The following is a 21984-nucleotide window of genomic DNA, read 5'->3' as shown; positions in this document are numbered from 1 at the left end:
CTCTTCAGGAGACATCTGATGCCCCTGAACTCCACTCTCCCAGCACATTCCCACCTTCAAGGAACACTCACTCTGGCAAAGATGGGGAGGCAGGTACCCAGGTGGCAATGCCCATGACTTTGACCGGGGCCTGTCCAGGCAGGGGAGGGAAGGAGGCATTCGGGCTGCACTTCGCAGAATAGGTTGGATTTAGGTGGCCTTGAAAGACCAAGGGGTACACATAGCACGTGGTAGACTCTCAAGGAAGACCAGCTGACTGGCCTCTCCACCACTGGGAGTTTCTTTAATTATAGCGGAACTATTTGCATGTAGAGGACTTCCCTTACGTTCTACATTTGGCCAGCTTGTTGCTCCGCTTTTTGTCTGTCAAGGTCCTTGGCACTTCGCTGTGCCCCTCTATGGTGGCAGGGGGTGCCAGATCTGCCTCCCTGGAGCTTCTCTCTGATCAGAGGGGAATCAGGGTCAACTGGAAAGAGCGTGCTGGGCTTTCATGTGAAGCTGACCAAAGGCCAGACCCCAGCTCCAGCACTTGTTTATTGTGGGACCTTGGGCTGTTGTTTTTAACTTTCCTAAGGCTGTTTCTTCATGTGAACATAGGAATAACTCAACACGTTGGGTGGTTATGAGAAGTAAGCTAAGTGCCTGTGCAATATTGGGTACTTAAAAACCACTCGCAGAAAGGGTGGGTGCTTCCATGTGACTGTCACTGGTGTCATTGGAAGTACACCCTGGAGCCATGAGGATGACATTTCCCCTTCTTGCATAGCCCTGTCAATACCACACAGAAGTTCCACCATATATCCTTGAGGCCTCCCCATCTTTCGGCCAAACGCCCTTGTTCCCTTCCACCACCTTCCTCGGCAGAACCTGTCATGATGTGGTTTCTCTCCTCAGAATGATGGTGCCCTCCTGTCCCTGTCTCATTAAGTGCTCTGCTCTACTGTGTGTAAGAACCACCTGAGACCCTGGATGTAGGAGCTTGGGGCACAGGAAGTGGAAAGGAAGGGAGGGAGGGAGGGAGGGAGGAAGAAAAGTGGCTGGACGGGGTGTGTGTGCACCCCCTCACCATGACTTCTTGATGGCTACGATTCTCATTCCTAGATGTTCTCTCCTGGGACACAGTGTCCTTCCCTAAGGTCCCCATCAGGTACTGTGTCTTTGTTCCCCAGGGCCACCTCTGAAAGCAACGGGTGCCCTGAGGCTCTGCCCCGTGGTCTGTCTCTCTTCTCCACTCCTAGTTTAAGGCAGCTTTCTGGGAGACAGCGACGTCAACACAAGGGCCTCCCGACCGCAGGCCCCGAGTCGTCACCTTTCCTGGTTTCTCTGTTGTTGTTGTTGTTATTGCTGTTTTTAGTGCAGGAGGGAGAGCAGCAGTTTTACTCACTGGCGTGTGGGGATGGGCAGTGTGAAGCCAGGCAGGCAGCCGTGTTCCATGGCTGGGTGAGCTCATTTTCCTGCATCCCCTTCCCACAGGGCCAGAGAGGCGTGGCTTTGGTGCCCCCTTACTTTCCTCCGGCCTGGGCAGCTGGGGTCTCACCTAGTGTAACTTATTTTTTTCAGAACGCTCACGTCAAACGTCAACTGATGTGTTGTTTGTTTTGTTTTGTCTTTTTTTTTTTTTTCCTGTGCCACAAAGGAAAAGAGAACAAGAACAAATGAATCAGTTTTTCTGGAATCATAAGCTGTGATTTCTTCATAAACTAATTTCGAGAATGGCTATTGAATTCCACAAACATTCCTGAGTGTTTACTGACCACCAAGGCCTGCCCTATGAAGGGGTGGAGGCCGAGATGCCAAAGATAGGGTCCCTGTCTTCAGAGGGCTTCCTCGGGAAGCCTGTGCTCAGACAGCTGTCATGTCCTGGGGGGAGCCTCATGTTCCGGATGGGTGTTAGTGTGCCTCGGCTGCCCAGGCATGCCCATAGTTCACAGCCCAGCCCAAGTCTCCCTCCTCCATGAAGTCTCCCTTGACTGCATCAGGCATCAGTGAGTTCCCTACTCTCCAGACCCTGGATTCCTGCAGTCCTCTGCAGCCTGAATACAAGATGTTTCCCATCTGTCCTCTCCTCTTCCCGGCACCACAGCCTCCCGAGGCCCGTGTATCACCCCCACATTAACAAATGAGACAGCTAGGATTTAAACAAGTCATTTTCCCAGGGTCACAGAGTTAATCAGCAGCAAAGCTGGAACTTGCACTTCGTGTCCAATTCCCACCTCAGGCCTCCTCCTCAGTGCAGAGCACTTTCTCTCCTCCATCATCTGACCCTGAGCGCCCCCTCTCTGGAGCCCCTGCAGCCCCTCCCATTTCATGTCTGCACTGGTTCCTCCCCTCTTGGTTTCAGTCACCTGCTATCACTCCTGGGGTGGGGGGCAGAGGCCCATCAGCTGGGTCCGGTCCCCTGCTGGCACAGGCGCTGAGTCAGGCTTGGTAGGGGAAGGAGGAGAGAACTTAGCCAGTGCCTCCCTCCTCCCCTCTCGCCCTGAGTCATCTGGAGGCAACAGAAACAAACAGAGCTTATGTGCCAGGTAATTGTGAGACTCAGTTTGTCTAATTATAGTTCACTTTGTCTTTCAGCCAGTGGAATAAAAACAGTATCTGAAGTCTTTCAGCTGTTCCCCTTTGGGTCAGCATCCCAGCCTGACACACTACGTTTGCAGAACGTGCTAATAAGGGCGGGTTTTCAGCTCTCTCTCCTGTGGGTCGTTTACCAGCTGCGCCCCAAAGAGAAACACCTGTATGCTCCGTGCTAGATCTTTTGAGAATGAAGTGGTGTGCTGTTGACAATGACACCAGGACAGTGGGCCTGAAGTAGGGCACATGGTCACCGAGTTATAGACAAGATGCCTGCCTGCGATTGGAAGGAAAGGTGGAGTGGTTGTTTACGAAGGCTTCTCATGCGGAGTGGGTTGCTGGTGGATGAAGCGCCTCTGTTTCCAGCCATAACTTTGCATCATTCAGTGACTGTAAGAATGATCCACTACCTGTTTCTGCAATTTCCACTCATTTTCTGTCAGTGGCTGAGCCTCCCAGGATGTGTGTCTGTGTCTTATTGTTTTCTTTTTCTTTCCTCCAGAGATCCTGCGGATAATTCAGCTGGACCTAGACCTGAAGTACAAGACCAACATCCGGGAATTGTTTGAGGAGTTTGACAATTTCCTGCCAGGCGCCGTCATTGGCATAGCAAGAGAGATGCAGCCAGTATACAGGTATGTGGCAGTTGTAGGGGACGTGGCCTCCAGGACCCTCTCCACCCCTTGTCCCCTTCCCCTCTCCTGCTACCCACTTCAGACTGGGATTTATTGGTAGACAGTCTTTCTACACTTAATCTCTTAGAGACACATTTGTACTTACTGCCTGTCGTCAACAGTGCGGGCAGGTGGGTCCGCTCCAAAGCCGTAGATGCTGCCTCGTTCTTTTTGGGGAGTGTGTGACATTTTTCTTGTAGAAAGGGGAGCTGTTTTGGTTGTTGGTTGTGGTTAAGCTCAGAATTTTAAAATCTTGGGCTTTGCCTTACAGAGGGAGGTATCAGGATATGGCTTTAACTTGCCAGTCTGATGATGAACTAGGTTTTCTTGGCCTCTCGGTTACCAGTGACCGCTCCTCTGTTGAAGCAGAGTCTCAGTGTCTTGTAAGGAGGCAAAGGCAGCACAGCTCTGGAACACAGGTTGGCGTTCCCCGCTCACGGTGAAGAACGCATTCTGTGTTGTGCCCGGCTTCATTGTCAAGCACGCGTCATAGAGAAACCCCAGCGTCTGCGAACCGGGAGACATGTTCAAGAATATCCATTGCAGCATTGTGTGTGGTAGCCAAAAACTGAGAATGACTTAAATGCCGTAGATAGCAGAATGGATAAATAAAATACCTTCATCCGAGTGAGTCCTACACAAAACGAAAAATGAGCACGTGGTACCTACGCACACTGCTAGGCAAAACTAAACTGTAATCTTCAGGGATGCGTACCATGTGGCCCAAATTATAAGGAAAACCAAGGAAATGCTGATCCCCAAAGCCAGCACGGCATTCCCTCTGGAGAGGGTGGGGTGGGGGAGGGGTGGGGAGCAGGACGTGGGTGGAGGTTGCCTCTGGAGTGCCTCAGTGTGGTGTCAGTCCTCTGCCACGGGGGCCGTGCGCGGGGTTGCGCGTCGTCCTGTGTGTGTACTATACATCTTACAGTTGAAACAAAGGAGAGGAGAGGCAAAAGCACGTACAAGTTTTCGTTAAAAACTAGACCCGTGGTTCTGGATCCAGAGAGTTCCAGGTCACTGACTGATCCTCCTCTGGGCAGAGCCAGAGCACCCCCAGAACCGAGCTGCTTGGAGCTGGGATTTCACCGTCCCTGGGCTGGCCCGCTCTTTGTTCTCTGCGCATCCCCTCCCGCTGGCTCCCTGTGGACATTCTTGGAGCCATGCCGCCTTTGGAGAGCTGCAGAGCACAGGCGACTGGTGACCCAAGAGCCCGTGCTTCCCCTAAAAGAGAGGGGAAGAGTGACAGCCTGCTTGCTTGTGGTTATTTGCAACACGCAGATCACATAACAGGAAATTCCTGCGAGGCCTCTGAGAGGGCTGATAACCCCTGGGCCTTGTGGGCTGTTCGCCCTGACGTCATCCTCTCCCACGGTGCCCCCCGCCCCCGCCCCATCACAAAGCAGGGCCTAGTACTCGGGGAGGCTTTGGGCAAACACTTGCCACTTCCAGCTCCTAGCAGCCTCCGGGCCTCATTCCCTCACCTTCACGCAAGGTGTATCTTATGTCAGTGGTTCTCCATTTCACAACTGGAGGCGCTGGAAAGGAGCACTGGACTGAGTCCAAAGTCCTGTGTGCTCATCCCTGTGCACAGGGCCTGGGTTCCCCCATCTGAGAACAGGAGCAGTTGTGCTCCTAGACTTCCCGCCCCTGGCTCTGGCACTGTGATCCCTCTCTCCTGCCCCTCACCATTTCCTCAGTGTCTTTCCTCAGTCCTGAGGCTGCCTGTCTGCTGCGGGGGTCGGGGGGGGGGGGGCTCCTCACTGCTCAGTTGGGGCCAGGGTCTCCTGGATACTTGTACCAGGCTCATTTTTAAATGCAGTCAGAGCAGTGATACCTTCAAGGCCTGATCTGGAATCTTCTCATGTAATATACATGGAAACGTGATCGCATTTATATCGTTTTGGCCAGAATTTATGTTTTTTGTAGATCTAGGATTTTATTAACCGTGAAACTTAAATCAATTTAATTGTCTGGACTTCTCAAAAGAAATCTCTGAGAGATTTTAGATCCAAAATGAAATTGAATTTTTCTCACCTTCGGAGTCTTTAATTATCTGAGGAAAATCAGACCTCTGTGGCTGGGCTGCTGAAAGAGGCCCAAACTGCCCTGTCCTTAGGGCTCGTGCACTCAAATCAGCAGAAATGAAAACTCCTTTTGGTGCTCCCACCTTCCCCTTCCATTCCTCCCCAGCTGAAATGTTTGTAAAGCCTCTAATAATTAAGTCTGCAAACGGCTGTCCTGCACGAATGTGCGCCCTACTGGCTCTGGGTAATTGCCTCTGAATATTTGCAGTCTCGTGCTGGGGCTGGGAATGGCTTGGTGCTGGCTGGGTGTGAGGGGTGGGGGGTGGAGTGTGGATTTTTTTTTTTTTTTTTTTGCTGTCTTCCACAAGAAAACTGGAGACTCCACTGCCCCCAAAGAGCAAGTGTTAGTTGTTTGCACCTTTGGAGCCTGTGCCTGGGTGTGTGTGCTTGTGGGGAGGGAGTGGGAGAAGAAAGGGGGGAATGGAAGGGCGGCGAGTGAACCGCGTCCACACAAGGACGGATGGAACTGGGCCCTTCCCCTGGGCAGGCAGCCTCAGCCTCACTTGTCTGGACTTGGCCGTCACCCACCCCTGTGGGCACTTGCCACTTCCCTAGCCCTCCTCCAGAAACCAGGAGGTGGTGGGAGTTCCCACAACCACGTGGCCTCCCCAAGTGGCAGAGTGTGAGGTGGGCAAGGTTTTTGCCATAAGCAAAATCAGCTAGCGTCTATGAAAAGAAAGGAAAATTTAGAAACGAAACAGCACAAAAGCAAAACTGGACTGATTAACCAAGTATGTTTTTGATCTGGAAATTCACTAAGCAGAAATAAATTTGGATCTCCTCAACTGTGTTGTTTTTATAGTCACTTGTCTGACAGTTACTGTACTTCAAAAGGGCACATCTTAAGTCATTTTTATGGTTGTTTCCCCTCTATTGTGTGCCATGAACGTTAGAAGCTTGGAGGAGAGGGGAGGGAAATGTATTTCTCACTATTCATTTGACAAATAGCTGTTTTGTTTTGTTTTGTTTTTCAGTTCTCCCGCTGCCCCAAATATACATTAACCCCACCATGTGTTCTGGAAAATGATGGATTGTGGGATGCTAGGATGGCGATAGAGGAACCTTTTCCTCCGGGGTCCCCGTCAGGATTCTGTTGAGTCAGATGTTCCATGACCCTTCTCACCTGAAAGTTGGGGAGTCGTGGCCATTTTGGGTGGAACAGTCCTGCCCTGACCCTTTCTCTGCCTCGTTGTCAAGAGAACTAGACTGCCGGACAGGTCCTCATGGGTGATGTGTTTAGTTGGGATACATGGCCAAAAGGAGGGAAGAGGCTTTTGCTTTCTCTGTCAACAGAATGGTCTCTGTAAATAGACCACTGTATTTTGCAAATATGTGTTAGTCCAGGATGCCATTTTGAATTTGCTTCCTGATGAATGTATTCGAAGAGTAAAGAAAACTGTTGGACCCTCTTTATGTACAGCCCGTACAAATTACAAGTGGGTATCAGCAGGCAGAGCCGCTTGACGTGGAAGAAAAAGCATTCGGGTTATACTCAGAAGCTCTGGATTATATATAGTCCCTGCCTTTCATGAATTACCCACGTGATGCTTTGCAAGCTACTGGATGCTCTGGCCCTCTGTTTTGTTTTCAATCTGTAAGTAGGGATACGTATATCTCCAGAATTACCAAAAACTCAAATGGAACAACATGCATGAAAGTTTCTGGAGTGAGAGAGGCCCTCAGTCAAGGGCACTTGCTTACCCTCCTCCCTCAGTCCTCACCACGCCTTTGTGTGTTTTCTTTTCAAGGCGATTTCTTCTACGGGATACCCTCGCTCTACCCCACCCCTACCGTGCAGGGATACTAGTTAAAACACACGACACTCACTTAAGTTGGATTTCGGATAAACAAATAATTGTCTTGTGTACGTATGCCCCAAATATTGCATGGGGACATATGTACACAAGACAACTATTTGTTGTTTATATGAAATTTAAATTAACTGGATGCCCTGTTTTTTGTTTGCTTGCTTGTTTGTTTCGCTAAACCTGGCGGCTCTACCCCTACCCAAGAGTGAGAACCTTCTCTTTTTAGCAGAAGGGGGTGATCTGGCTTTTCTACAAAATCCTCGAGTGAGCAGGAACAAAGTGTTACAGGAGTGGGAGCTTGTGAGGAAAACAGGGTGAGTAAGTGAGGGATGGAAGGAGGCAGCTCTCAAAGTCTCCATGAGGCACCAGGCCTGAGGTCACCACTCCACAGGAGTTAGAGGCCTGCTTGTGATTTGGGCCCTTTGGGGAGGTCGCTGGAGCTAGGAGGCCTGGCAGTGGTTTAGCTTCAGGCCACAGGGTTCCTGCTGAGCTTGGAATGAGTGTATGAGAGAGAGAGACACAGAGAATGTGTGTGAGAGAGAATGTGTGTGTGGTGTGAGAGAGAGAGAGACAAATAATATGTGTGTGAGAGAGAGAATGTGTCTGACAGAATGTGTGTGTGAGAGAGAATGTGTACGACAGAGAGAGAGAGAGAGAGAGAGAGAGAGAGAGAGAGAGTGTGTGTGTGTGTGTGTGTGTGTGTGTGTGTGTGTAGCTGGGGTCACAGCCCTTGGTTATGGTCTTTCTGTCTTGGAGCTGGCCACCTGAGGAGCTGATGAATGGGAGCTTTGTTGGTGGGGGCCACTGGCTTCCGGTTCATTCTCTGTTGGCTCCACAGGCCAGCTGTGTGCTTGTTTGAGCCCAAACCCACCATGAGATGGAAGCAGCAGGCTAATCCTGTCAGCTGCTGATAAGGCACCACCAGGCAGGAATTTGCTTTTGTGTTAAGTATTTTAATAGTGTCCACTCTTTCACCTTTTTAGGTCACATGGTTTTAATTGATAGCATCTGTGCCAGCCTCGCCTCCTTCCAGATGCTGGAGTGGAAATGTCCAGTTAATCTGCAGGCTGCCTTATCCCATTCCTAGGACTGGTGAAGGGCTCTCAGGGGAGTGGGGAGGAAGTGAAGACTTAGCACAGAGGTAGCACAGAGGTAGGAGAGGAGGATGTGGAATGGCCCCACCTGTGCCACTCACAGCTGTGTGACCTTGGGCAAGTCTCTTGGCCTCTCTGAGCTTCAGTTTCTATAGCTGAGAAATGGGGATTATAGCACTGTATAATACTACATATGGTGGAGTTGAATGGCAGATTAAATCAGTCAGTATATTTATAGTGCCTGGCATGGAGTAGCACTCCCTAGTGGTCCTGGGCGTTTTATCCAGTTCTAGCTTAGCCACTTACTAGTTGTGTGACCCAAAGGAAGTCCCTTAACTTCTGAGCTTCAGTATCCTTATGCGTAAAATTGGAGCAGCTGATAACTTAGCATAATTAGTGCTAATATTTTGGCTTCTCAGCATCTAAACTCCCTTCCTGTGTTTGAGGAATTCCCTGCCGTGTAAGTCATCCCCACCTTTCTGGAAGACAAAGGGGCTGATACTTTATTTCCTGGACTCCTAGCTGGGATGTTGGTACTGGCTTCCCCTCCTTCCCTGCCTCCCCTGAGGAAATCAGTCCTATGAATTTAGTATCTGTGCAGGCACGTCTTTATACTTCTGCCGTATACTCTAAACAATACAGGCGATTTGCAAAACAGAACAGTGTTGCAAGAAGTCAACTAGTCCACAACGAAGGAGGGAAGTTTTAGTATGCCTCTGTGGGAATCCGAGAGCTCAGACGGGGAGGTATGCACACAGAAGATGCAGCTGTGGTTGCAGCGGGGAAGCAGGGCAGGTACCCCAGTCCCTGCTTCCCAGTGTGAGCCTGGCGGCCTCTTTCCCCTGCCCGGGTATTTCAGTGCCCTGCAGAGGGCGAACTGCTGGCCACACCCCCTGTTTCTGAACTCAGCCCACGCCTCTAGCCCTGAGCGCTAACAAGGTTTGGGTTCCGTTTCTTCTCCTGGAGATATTCATCTTGTTTTTTAACCCTACTACGTCTTTTCCCATGCTGCACTCCTCGAATTAGAAAAAAAATCATTATATAAAAATATTTTCATTAAAAATCCAAGAAGTATGTGAGGATTATTTTTCCAGAGATTTTCTACAAATTTATCAACATCTATGTGTGTGTGTATCCGTGGACTCATACTTTATATACCCTTGTGCATCGTTTTTATTTTTTTGTTCACTTACCAGTATATCTTGGCCATCCTTATACCTAACTCGGTATTCCTATATGAAGCGTTGCTAGTCTCCCAGCATATATGCATATATGCCTATATACGTATGCATATATACATACGTATGTATGTATGTATGTACATATGCATACGTATATAGGTGTATATGTGTGTGTGTGTGTGTGTGTGTGTGTGTGTGTGTGTGTGTGCGCGCGTTTGTGTTTTTGCTTTTGCTTTTCACTTAGGAAAACTTCCAACATATACAAAAGTAGACAGAATCATGTAGGATGCTGGGTGCTTCAATGTTACAACATTCAAGGAGCCTCAATAATTATTAGCCCTCAGCCAGTCTTGTTTCATCTCTACTCCCAGCCACCTCTTCACTTCTGCCTTCCTTGCTTTCTCTGTTATTTTGAAACAAATCCCAGACAGCCTACCATTGCATCTGTATTTTTAATCTATTAAAATAGATTAAATCTATTTATTTTTAATCTATTTTTTTTTTTTTAAAGCATCCTATCTGCCATTGCTGGGTCTGGAGCTGAGGAGGGTTGTGTGAACTCATAGTGGCATTTTGTCTTCAGGTTCCTCAGTCTGAAATCAGTTTGTATGAGGGAGGGAGATGGACAGACCCGTCTCTCACATCTAGCCACCCAGCGTTTTCCATCTCTCTCCAGATTGTCTTGTGTCAGGATGTTACTGTACTACTTCTGTCTGGAAGGGTTTACGCTGATATAAATAAATCCAGGTCCTCTGTTCAGTAGGCGTCAAGCTCTGCTTTGTAAGAGAGTGCCACCACCACCATCACTGCAGGTAGTAGCCTCTCTTCTTCCCTCAGACACCTGAAAATGAATTTCTTGGTTCTTGTTCTTGTGTGTGTGTGTGTTGTTTTTTTTTTTAAGTAACCAAGATTGAACCTGTCAGTTTCTATTACGGTTCAATCTGAGTAACAGAGAAAAAAAGCTGCCACCTTATACAGCAGTGCCTGATAAAGAAGCTGAGTGTTTCTTCACTCCCTGGGAGTCGGCAGGCTGGACTCTTTGGCATAGCCCATGGGATCTGGAGGCCCGGAATTCCTAATAAAAGGGGAGGGAGATACCTGCCCCATGCTAGAGATAAAAATACCTACTCTGAGGCGGTTATTTTTTAATCACACCATTGGGAACATGTGTTTTAAAGGGAAGAAGACGCATGCAGAAGCACTGAAGCGGAATTGTGTTTCCTCTGTGACGGCTGTGCCCTGCTGGGTGAGCTGTGAGTGTCCAATGCCCGCTGAAGGCCGTGGGAGACAGGCTGCCAAAGATGTTGTGTTCAGGCTAAGATGACGTCCTGGTTGAACATGGGAGGGGCTTCCCTTCTCTGAAAGCACACCCGCTTTCTCAGGTTTTTTTTTTTTTTTTTTTTGCATTACCAGAACTTGTTCCTTTTTGCCACATAAACATCTCATTGAGAGATCCTCATTTGCAATCCAGGCAGCAAAAAAGACTGATCTGTAAGCATCTTCTTGGGGGGAAAAAAGCAAAATAGCATAGTTGAATCACAGTGGCATATGTAGAAGAGGGACTTTCTGTGACAGGCAGCATGTGGAAAATGTGGAAAGGACTGACTTAGGCATGACTGGCTGTGTGTGAGGGGAATTACAGTATGGCTCCATGGCCACTTTGGGTACACGTGTCAGTTGCATGCCTGCCTTCCTGCAGGTGACCGAAGTGAAACGGATATTCAGCCCCTATTCCCCTGCCTCCGGTTAGCTGCAGAATTAGCCATTACAGAAATGTCAAGTTTTTACTGGATTTGAAATGAACACCTTACCTCCTGCTCCTGCATTGGGTGATTTCTTTAAATGCGTCATTTACTGTTGACCGTAGAGAACCCCTATGATCTTCCGTTTAGAAGTAGCAGAATCGACCCTAGTATCAAGGAGCTGCCCATAGGAACACTTATGATCCAGGGACCCAGGTTTCCTAAATGTCTCTGTCTTTGAGAATTTTCTATCATTTGTAAAAGAGGAAGCTTTTTAGGAACCAGAATTGCTTTTTGTATAATAATTTGCCTTTTGGTCCTGGCTGCTGTAGATGAGCACTCATTATGAAGCTGCTGGTCCTGACGGACTTTCAGAAATATGAAGTCCTCGAGATGCTCATGGGGCCTCATTACTGTCAGTCAGTGTGGTGTAAGGTCCTGGTGCACTTGACTACTTCTCTGGTTCCACTTGATTCCCTGTAAGGAAACACTGCCACCCTTAATAAAATGACACCTAGTATCTGCACAGCGTATAAGCAGGGGAAACCCTTCCCCTGACTCTAGGACCATCTTACCTGGTTTGACCCAAGTATCATGAATTTGGAACCGTAAAGAAGGCAATATAATCCTAGCACTCTACGTGGCTTGGCAGCGAATGAGATTTTCATGTTCTTCATGTAACTGTAGTTCCTTCGTTTTCAGCTTTCAGGGAGCCTGGGAAATAGTTTCTAAGCAAGGTAAGGACATAAAGATGAATCGTTTTTTAGAAGGAATAACTAGAGCAGAGGAGAGGCATCGCCATTTTTTCTGCTTGTTCCTTCCTGCCAAAATGTCATCAGGGTTTGAGAAGATAATGGTGTTATCGTGGTCATTCAGGCCACCTCTCTACTCACTCGTGCCTCACATTCTTTCAGCTGCTGTCAAAGGTTAAAGGCATCCTACAGATGAGCAGGCCATACGCTTTTGTATAAACGGAGTGGAGACAGTCATGGTCTCTGAGTCCCCAGGAGACAGAAATGGCTTGCCAGAACCTGGGAGGCATTTGTGGGTGAAATGCTGTATCTGGATTGCATGTGACCAGCTGCATATACAGGTGCCCCCCCCACCCCCATCACCTGCACAGAACAGACCAGAGGAGCCTCAGTCTCCAGTCCACACACCGTATCATATTCAAGACCATATGGAGGTGAAGAGTTTTATTAAAAAGTGTAAAATGAGAAGATATCAGGTAGGCTCTCAAAAGGGGATCATTCAGTGAATGCAGTATATTGTCACAGGCACAAGAAGAGGCCATCTGAAACTCAGGATACAGGCTGTAGCAGTTTAATTTCAGGTAAATGCCTCCAGGAGATAATACAAGTATTTGAAGATTTAAAAACGGATTGTGAAAGAAAAGGAAAGAAGTTCACTGAGGCAAAAACTGACCAAATGCTTCTACAAGTTTGGCCTGGATCTTCCAAAGACTTTGGTTACTGGTCCTTGGATGCTGATGGCGAGTTTTGGGTACTTAAACTTTGTTTTTATCAAGGGTTTTCTCCTATCACTTGAAGTAGTTAATTTTTATTGGTAATTCAAAATTCCATCAGATGTTTTTCTCTCACTAGCCTCAGACTTACTGAATAGTAAAGTGTCAAGGCCAAGCATAATTCTGGTCCAGAAATATAATTTTGGAAGAAAATAAAAAGATTCCCAGACTTAGCATTTATCAGAACTAGCAACTACTTTTAACTTTACTGTGTATTAGAACATCTTTAAACTACTCTCAGTGTCTGAAGATGCTTTTAGGAGATTGAAGGTCTAGACAGGGTGGAAAGGAGGGAGAGAAACCAAAGGGAAGAGGCAAGGAGACAGGAGAGGCCTGGCTGCCATACATTCACTGCCTCACCTCACCTTCTGTTTGTTCAGTGCTGCCTCGTGAACGAGCCAGGGGAGGGCTGGACCCACGGAGATACCAACCCCCCACCCTTGCTCTCTGCTCAGGCGTGGTAGTAAGGACATTGCGAATGACGTGCAGAGCGGCCTCTTTGACGGCCCATCTGGAGACCCTTCTCCCTGCTCTGCAAGGCACAAACAGTTGTATTTCTCCTGGATGATTAATGGCGTTTCCTTCTGTACAACGAATTAGATGCCCTTTTCTTCATTTGATTAATAGAAAATTGAGAGCCAAATTTGCGGTATACCTGTGTCAAGCCTGTGGCTCTTTATAGGATGCATTTTGGCATCTTTGCGAGCTAAGAGAAATTCCTTCTGGAAGAAAATTGGGGATGAAATTTAAAGGAAGGAAGAGAAGGAGGGAAGGGAGATGTGTGCAGTCTGAATTAGGCCCTACCACTTAAGATTCCATTTTCTAGATCTGCCTGACTGTGGTAAGTAAAGGTAAACATCATGAGAAGTAGTCCTGGGAGGAAGTACGGGTGGGGTGACCATTTAATTTCACCATCAGGTTATTGTTTAAACGAGAACACTTGGAGTGTAGAAAGGGGATGCTGTTAACAGTCACACTAGGACAAGTGTAAACCAGCAGTGTCCTGGGCCACCCGAGGACATGTCATCACCCTGAGCTGGAGGCACAGAGCAGGGAAGGGTGGAGGGCAGAGGACTGGCAGGGGCTGGGGCAGGGCAAGGCGGCTCTGAAAGGCTGAGGTCCCTGGGGCCTGAGATACTGCTGGGTGGGCAGTGTATCTGGGCCTGTCATCTGTTAGAACCAGGAAGGGGGCTGTCGAATCATTCTTGGGCTGCCTGGAGCCCAAAGCCTCCAGAGCCTGGAGCTTGCTTCAGATTCTGTGTCTCCCTCTCTCTGTCCCTGCCCCTTCCCTGCTCATGCTCTCTCTCTCAAAAATAAATAAACCTTTAAAAAAAGGTTTATCGGGCTGCCATCTGGCCTTCGACTGGACTTTCAAGGTGAAGAGTAAAGCACCCCGTGACTATAAATGCATCTTACCACGCCTGCCCCCCACATCTCCTGGTGATCCGTGGTAGCCCACGAGCTGTAATTTGGCCCCGCGTCAAATGGGGAGATTAGGCTTTCTCTGCGGGGTGGTGTTAACACCATGTAGGGACTAATTTGCTACTTTTGAGAGCTCACCAGTGGGATTTGGCCATAATTCCATGCAGAAGGAATCAAGGGAAAGAAGTGGAGGTGAGGCCACTGCCTCTCGGAAGTGTAAATGCTTTGTTTTCACCATTGATTTCTGGCTGGTCTCAGAAATTCCCAAGAGCTGCCTTTAGTGGCCATTAACTGCACGTCAGAGCTTGACCAGGGCTGCGCCCCTTCAGCCTGTGACTGGAAGAGGCTGACTCGTGTGCTTTTGTGCGCTCCAGAGGGCCTAAAGCCACCTTCTGCAGGGAGGGCTCTCCTCCCCGGGCAAGGGTGTGGGGCTCCAGGAAATGTTACCTATGCTTACGTCTGGAGAAGAACCTCCAGAAGCTGGCGGGGGGCCTGTCTGGGAGAAATCAGCCTACACCTGTAGGTGGAGGCAGCCCAGCCCAGCCCAGCCCACCTCTGGGAGGGGAATGGAATTGGAAACTCAGACCCCCATTGAGGATTTGCCCCTGTGGCCTGGCCCTGGAATTGGCAAGATGAAGAAGACAGTTAACATGAGCTGGGCCTCAGTTTGGGGTGTTTTGGGGGGAGGTGGCCCTTGTCCCCTTACCTTAGCACATCTGAGCTTATCCAAGCTAACTTGGTGACTAACAGCTCCACTCTTAAGAATTCTACAGGCATTTGTTGAGGGCCCTTCTACTCCATGCCAGTCTCGGTTGGTAAGCCATGGGGTCTGCTCTCAAGAGTCTGGAGAGCTGTCCCCACTGCAGCTGAGGGCCGGAGCACCCTATAGAAGCCCCTATAAAATTGTCTGTGGCTGCACTTCCTTAACTTAGAGGTACCTCCAGACCTTGCTTCCTTTTCATTGCTCATTCTGACACAGGGGCCCTCCACACTTCACACCATTTTCTGCCTCTCAGAAGCTCCTCATCTTGTCCTCAGACTGTTCACTTGGCTTTGTTTCATTTCGTGTTGGACACAGTCTCAGCAATGTGTTCTTTTAAAAAGAAAAAATACACACACACACACCTACATACATACATAAGTTCTTTTTTTTTAAAGGTTTATTTATTTTTGAGAGAGAGAGCATGAGCAGGGCAGGGGCAGGGACAGAGAGAGGGAGACCCAGAATCTGAAGCAAGCTCCAGGCTCTGAGCTGTCAGCATAGAGCCTGACGCAGGGCTAGAACGCAATCATGAACTGCGAGATCAAAGATTGGAACCAAAGTCGGACGCTTAATTGACTGAGCCACCCAGGCGCCCCTCAGCAATGCGTTTTCCACAGTCAAGGCACACCCTACCCTGTCCGCATCCTCAAATTAACTGACGAGACTTCACTCTCTCATACTTTTTTGAGCACTTACTCTATGCCAGGCATTGTGCCAGTTCTAAAGACCACCTGCTGCTTAGCGCACCACTCAGGGACCTCTGCAATCTGCCCTCCCTCGGCTCCCACCTTTCACCTTCTCCCACCAGCTCCCCTGTACCTTTTGTTTCAGCTGCACCGAACCCCCAGCTGTCTCCCAGACAGGTGCTCATTCACACATGTGGCCTGGGGGTATGCTGTCCCTTCTGCCTAGGGTGCTCTCCCTCCATCCTGCCCTTCCGTTTGCCCTACTCATCCTTTGAGGCCCAGTGAGAGGCCACCATTTCTAGAAAGCCTCTGAGGGCTTCCTTGTTCCTAGCCATAACCCCTGCTCCTCAGCACTGACTGCCCTGAGATCATTCAATAGGTCGTGACTTAGAGGACAGATGCTTCCTATGTGTGTGTTTCTCCCCAGCAGGGTTCTGCATCCTTTGGGGACAGGGCTTTTGACAATAAAGACAATAAAAGACAATAAGAGACAATAAAATATTGTCTTTTCCATCCCAGCCTCACAAGTGAAGCCTGGAGCCTTGAACTGGAGCCCTTCCTCCAGCTGTCACCAAGCTCTAGTTTTCTAAGAACAGCTTGGGATTTTAAGGCATGGTTATTTTTAAATAATGGCATGAAGGATCAAGAGGAAGTAGGGGGAACTGGCCTGTACCCATAGGGATAAAGCCCAGTCATTTAGTTTTCTGGGAATATACATGCCCTTATTGCACCCTGCAGGTAGACTAGAATGTTGGGAAATTAATCTTGAAATCGAAGGTGGGTTGACTCCTGGTTCCACCACTTACTGGCCATATTATTTTGCATAACATATTTAAACCTTTTAAAGCTTTAGTTTCCTCATCTGTGGAATGGAGGTTGCCTCCAGCATATTGGTTATAAAGTGACCTCTGTTGCCCCCTTCATGGCATATTCGAGGTACGTAACTCACATGTCACAATGCAGGCAGAAAGGATGCATTTGCCTGCCTGGTGATTCTGAAGCTGGAGTTTGTGCCTTCTCTCTTTCCCCTGTTTGAGAATCACTGGCCTAAGTCCTTGTGGGTCCTCAGTAAATGGCTGGGAATGAAATGCTGTCATATACACATTGCACAACACCAGGTACAGAGGGGCTTCATGAGAGTTTTCTGCCCTTTCCCTTTCTCCCTGTCCTCTACAACCCATATCTTCCCATGGTGCTGGTCAGTTGTGGAAAATATTCCCAGAACACAGAGAGGTTGCCATAGAGCATTGGTGAGGGGTGGGGTGGGGGGGCAGCTTTAGAAACCAGAAGGAATTTGTCCTGACTTGGAAAGGGAGTGTGCCGTGCAGGAAGAGGCCGCATCCTGCCTTATATGAAGCTGCCACTGGCTTTCCTCTTCACAGTTTATAGGCCAGTGCATGCCCTTGGCCGTGATGAAAAACATGACTTTGCTTTTCTATTCTGTGGTGCAGAAGACCAATGTGGAAAGCCCAATGGCAAAGGTGTAGAAAGTGGCCAGATAGGAGCCGACTGTGAGTAGTGTTTTATAGATTTTGCAAACTGAAAACAGTTTACAGGGATATGGCGTCAAGGATTTTTTGAAGCACCAGTTTTAAAGCGTTTCAGGCTTCTCCTTGTAATGGGCCTGTCCCTGTGTGTCAGTCCATGGCATGCCACAGAAGTGCTACACCCCTCCATCTGTCTCTGTCCACTTGCTCTTGCCACTTTGGGGCCCCTTCTGTGCCCCACCTTCTCCAAGCCGTCGATGAGAGCACTTTCTCCGCAGCACATGGGCACCACAGCGTGCGGTAATTGTGCGGGATGACCCGGGGCTGCCGCAACTGAGCCTAAGCTTATGGACGGCCTCATGCGACTTGACCGACTTGAAGTCTAATGACTTGCTCTCTAGGGTCTTTTCTCGTTTTGCGAACCTGTCTTCCGAATCCAGACTGTTGTGATTAAGATCTGCCACTTTGTTGCAGAGGCAAAGAATAAGTTATTTACTTTCTTGGGCCTCCGCTTGGTCTTTCTTGTCCCAGCGTGACGTCTCCACACCCTTTGACAGACGTGCTGATGGCTGATACCTGAGCATCTCAGGTGTGCCTTGCAGGCTGTGGGCCATTATTTCCCATTTTAGCGTCTTTGCTCTTGCCAGCGGTTTGAACGGTACTGCATTCCCTTAGGCTTGAACAGTGCTCAACTGTTGACAAACTTTTACATTTGCTCAACCTACTAATTCAGTAAAGGAGGAAGGCAGGTAGTGTTATCCCCATTTTGCTAAAGAGTCTGTACTCGTAGGTTAGATTTGCCCAGGGTCACATGGTCAGGACTAGGACTGGGTCCCTGGCCCTAGTGCCCTGCCTGTCCTCCAAGCACCTGCGATCCTAACTGGATGGTTCCTAGCCCTTGCCTTTATAGTTCCTGAGTTATGAAACAGTCAGCCCGGAGAGGTTTTGCGGCTTCATGCTCTGCCACCTCACAGCCCAGGTCACTTAGTCCCCCTTTTCTGGGGATTCATAGAATATGCTTGCGTGTTACAGGCAATCCCAGTCTTTCCGTTAAGACATTGAAGAGCACTTGAGTTCCTGCCTTGGGGTTTGACTCCCATGCAAACTGCCCTCCTACCTCCCAGTCCACAGTCACATTTGGGAAAGGCTGGATTTCATCTCCAACGTGTGCAGGTCCCTCCAGCGGAATGGTTTTATCACTTTTCCTCATAGCACAGTGACGTCCCTGGAGGCTGTGATGAGTGTGTAATGAAACAGACTTGTGAGTGTCTGTTATCAGACTGTTTCTTCAGGTTTTTGATCACTGGGGAACCTTAGTTGTGTAGGTTTTAGTGTGAATTGTGTCCAGCCAGGCTATTCAGGGCTTGTATGCCAGAGGGGGAATAGTTTTAGTTATTAGAGGGCATGGGCTTCCTTTTTTTTTTTTTTTTTTTCTCATAGGTCTGCAGCCTGACTTGGATTAAAATTTCTCTTATGGTCATAGAAGTGTTAAAGTAATGGTTTCCTTCCTTCCTTCCTTCCTTCCTTCCTTCCTTCCTTCCTTCCTTCCTTCCTTCCTTCCTTCCTTCCCTGCCATCCATCCATCCATCCGTCTGTCCATCCAACATCCCCCTGAGATGATAGGAAACATATACAATGGATTTCTTTGAATCTGATGAGTTTTGGTATCTACCCCTTAACTTACAGAAATCCTATCCTGCCGTTTATTGCGGAAGCAGCCTATTTCTACCACAGTGTCTTTCCCATGAGTCTCAGCCTCCTGGTGCTGAGCCTCAGGGCTGGGTTCAGGGCCAGTCTGGGGTCCCCAGGGTTGTATGGAGATGGGCAGTGTGTTATCAGCTCTTGGAAATAAGAACCATCTGCCCTTTGCCTCTGTCCTCTTACGGGAATCCTGGACAAGCATTCCTCATCTTTCTGAATAGTTTTGTTCAGTGCGGAGATGGAGAGACAGAGCTGGCTGGCTTCAGTCAAGTCACAATCTCTCTGTCAGCCTTGGTTTCCTCCTTTATAAAATGAGAAGGATGGATTGGAATATCTTTCCTAACCTTAACAGACAGTTACAGATTCTGTGAAAATAATTGCAGAATACCAGAGATAGGAGAGACATCTAGGGGCATCTTTTCTCATTTAAGGGCATCCCTGACTTTCAAGGTCTCAGCTTGATCACCTCTTGCAATGGGGAACTTGTCACTTCCAAAGAAGCCCATTATTTTATTTTTGGACAGGTTCATTGAAATGTTTTTCTGTATATCAAGTTTAAACAACTAGGGACACCTGGGGGGCTCAGTCGTTTAAGCATCCGACTTCAACTCAGGTCATGATCTCACGGTTCATCAGTTTGAGCCCCGCGTCAGGCTCTGTGCTGACAGCTCATAGCCTGGAGCCTGCTTCAGATTGTGTGTCTCCCTCTCTCTCTACCCCTCCCCTGCCGACGCTCTGTCTCTGTCTGTCTGTCTGTCTCTCTCTCTCTCTCAAAAATAACAAACATTTAAAAATTTTTTAAAAATTTGAACAATCAGCTTCTCTGTGGTTTTTATCCATTTCCCCCACATTTGTACTCTGGGGCCACATGGAATATGTGTATGTACTCTTCCCCCACAAAAGTCCTTCAGATACTGAGATTTGCAGAGAGGCTCTCATTTCCTTTGAGTCATCTTTTGTGTGGGCTAATAGCCCTTTCCTCACACACACCCCTTCTCCTTCCCCCAAGGAAGGGCATTCCACTTCTGAACGTCAGCAAGTTGGAAATCTGGGTGGAAGGCTTCCCTCTCGGTGCAGGCACCAAGAGGCAGGAAGAAGAGGCCTCTATGGAGCAAGGCTGTGCATACGCACATTTCTTACCTGGGGAGCCAGGGTCCTAGTTCATAGCTTTCCCTGAGTCCCATCCAGCCTCCTGAGGGCTGACCTTGTCCAGTGCAGAGACACAGCGCGTGCAAACTCACAGCAGAACCCAGTCCCCAGCCTTGCCCTGGGCACACAGCTCAGAAGTGAAATGCAGTGATCAGCAGGGGTCATGTTCAGGGCACAGGGACCAGCCCAGTCTTCAGGGTGTCTGGGGCTGTGAGAAGAAGAAAGAGACAGAAGAGGAAAGCTTCTGGACAGCCAGTATCTGTAGGAAATGTTGGAGTGTGTTGGGAGCCACCTGGCGAATCCTCGAAGGCAGTGACTGCCCAGGATGTGGCCACACAGACCACATGCTCCTGCTTTCCCTCCTCGTTTGTCTTCTCCCATCTCCATAGGAAGGAAAAACAGGATGTTCTTTGTGGCTCTGTCATTGCTCCTGGCTGATGGGATGGCTTGGCCATCTCAGACCGCAGAACCACTGTAAGATGGGTGTTAGCACTTCTAAGAGGGACACAGAAGATGTGTCAGTCTTTTCCAAACCACGGTGCACCGAAGAGCTGCCCTTTCCCTCTTCCCGACAACCCAGGTGGTGGCCTGTACCTTCTGGGTTTCCTGCCAAGTGTAGGCAGTGCGTTTTCACATCTGGTGGCTCTAAGGGTCTCTGCTGCCTGGAGCTTCCTGACAGCTGGAGTTCATGACCATGGGGCATCGATCACAGCTTTGGGTGGATTTCTCTATGGCTGCTTTGAGAACATACTGCTTCTATTGTCACCTAAAAATTAAGCTTTTTATTGGAATAAAAATGAATTAAAACCCTAGATGTCTCCAGTGTATACCTAGGATGATCTCCAGGGGTTTTGAAAAACTGGAACTTACCGTTCTGTGATGGCTTTCAGGGCCCTTAGAGCCTGGCCTGCTGGGAGGTTCTGGGGAGCAGGGGTCCTAGCACTTGCCAAGAGGAAGGGCCCAGCCTCTTGGCCGGGGGAAGCTGGGTCACTTCCTTCCTGTCTCTCCGAACTGGGCTGAGGGTGACTGACGAGACGAGGCAGCAGAGTGACGAGGTTGCGAGCACGAGCTGGAGTCAGACTGCCTGGGTTTGAATGCCTGCTCGGCACTTACTGCCTGCATGACCTTGGGCTGCCTGCTTGATCTTACTGTGTGCTGGCTTTCTCTGTAAAACAGAAACTTCCTCACGAGGTTGGGGGTTGTGAGGATTGAATAAGTTAGTATTTGTCAAGTGCCTGGCACAGCATCTGGCACGAATGCTGTGTATGAGTATTTGCAAAATACGTAAAACAGTTGTGCCAAAAGGTACAATGCATCCTAGTAACTGTCCACCAAGAATATGCATCTGAGAGCCCTTGTTTTTCCTGCCTGTGCTTGTTTTTCCTAGCCAAGGTGATTGAAATATGGAACATTATCATGTGAGGCTGAACCCGAATTGGCCTGATGCAGGCACGTTCTTTTAGGGTCCGATAGATGCCGATGCTTCTGGGACAACTTTTCCATGTTTGCCTACGTTTCCTTCCTAACTCTTGGACACCTGTTGGATGTGCCAGCGTTTTTCCTTCTTACTACTTCCTACTTTGGGAGAAAAGTCCTACCCTTGTTTTCCTTCCACAGAGCTGGCAAAGCTGTCCACCTGCAGATGCGGCTGCTGTGACACTAGTGTCATTCATGAATTTTGTGCTCCTCATCAGAGCTTTACAGCCTGGCGGCCGCCTGTTTCTCTAGAACTCAAACAGAAGGCTTGGGTTATAGAAAGTGGCTGCTTGTGTCCTTATTGGCTAGAAAATCCCATTCATCAGAGTATCCAGTTTGAGAGAAACAGAATTATGCATGGAATTAAGCAAACTGAATTAAAATCTTCCTTTAGTTTTTTCGTGTGTCTCAGAGAGATGTTTAAAGATCTGAGTAAACCTAGGGGCGCCTGGGTGGCGCAGTCGGTTAAGCGTCCGACTTCAGCCAGGTCACGATCTCGCGGTCTGTGAGTTCGAGCCCCGCGTCGGGCTCTGGGCTGATGGCTCGGAGCCTGGAGCCTGTTTCAGATTCTGTGTCTCCCTCTCTCTCTGCTCCTCCCCCGTTCATGCTCTGTCTCTCTCT

The 21984-nt window shown here is 48.8% G+C and overlaps 1 protein-coding gene across 1 annotated transcript in view; it reads left to right on the top strand.

Annotated features, from left to right (window-relative positions):
- Nucleotides 1-21984, top strand: part of XXYLT1 (xyloside xylosyltransferase 1) — a 169604-nt gene that overhangs the window by 92265 nt on the left and 55355 nt on the right. Inside the window, exon 3 of the mRNA XM_047099726.1 lies at nt 3074-3206. Within this exon, the coding sequence (XP_046955682.1) occupies nt 3074-3206 (133 nt within the window). The remainder of the gene's footprint in view (nt 1-3073; nt 3207-21984) is intronic.

Source organism: Lynx rufus, unplaced genomic scaffold, assembly GCF_022079265.1.
Source record: "Lynx rufus isolate CCGP_SWC_20201006 ecotype Redwood Valley unplaced genomic scaffold, mLynRuf1.p SCAF_5, whole genome shotgun sequence".
Taxonomy (NCBI): Eukaryota; Metazoa; Chordata; class Mammalia; order Carnivora; family Felidae; genus Lynx; species Lynx rufus.
This window is presented reverse-complemented; position numbering and strand designations above follow the sequence as displayed.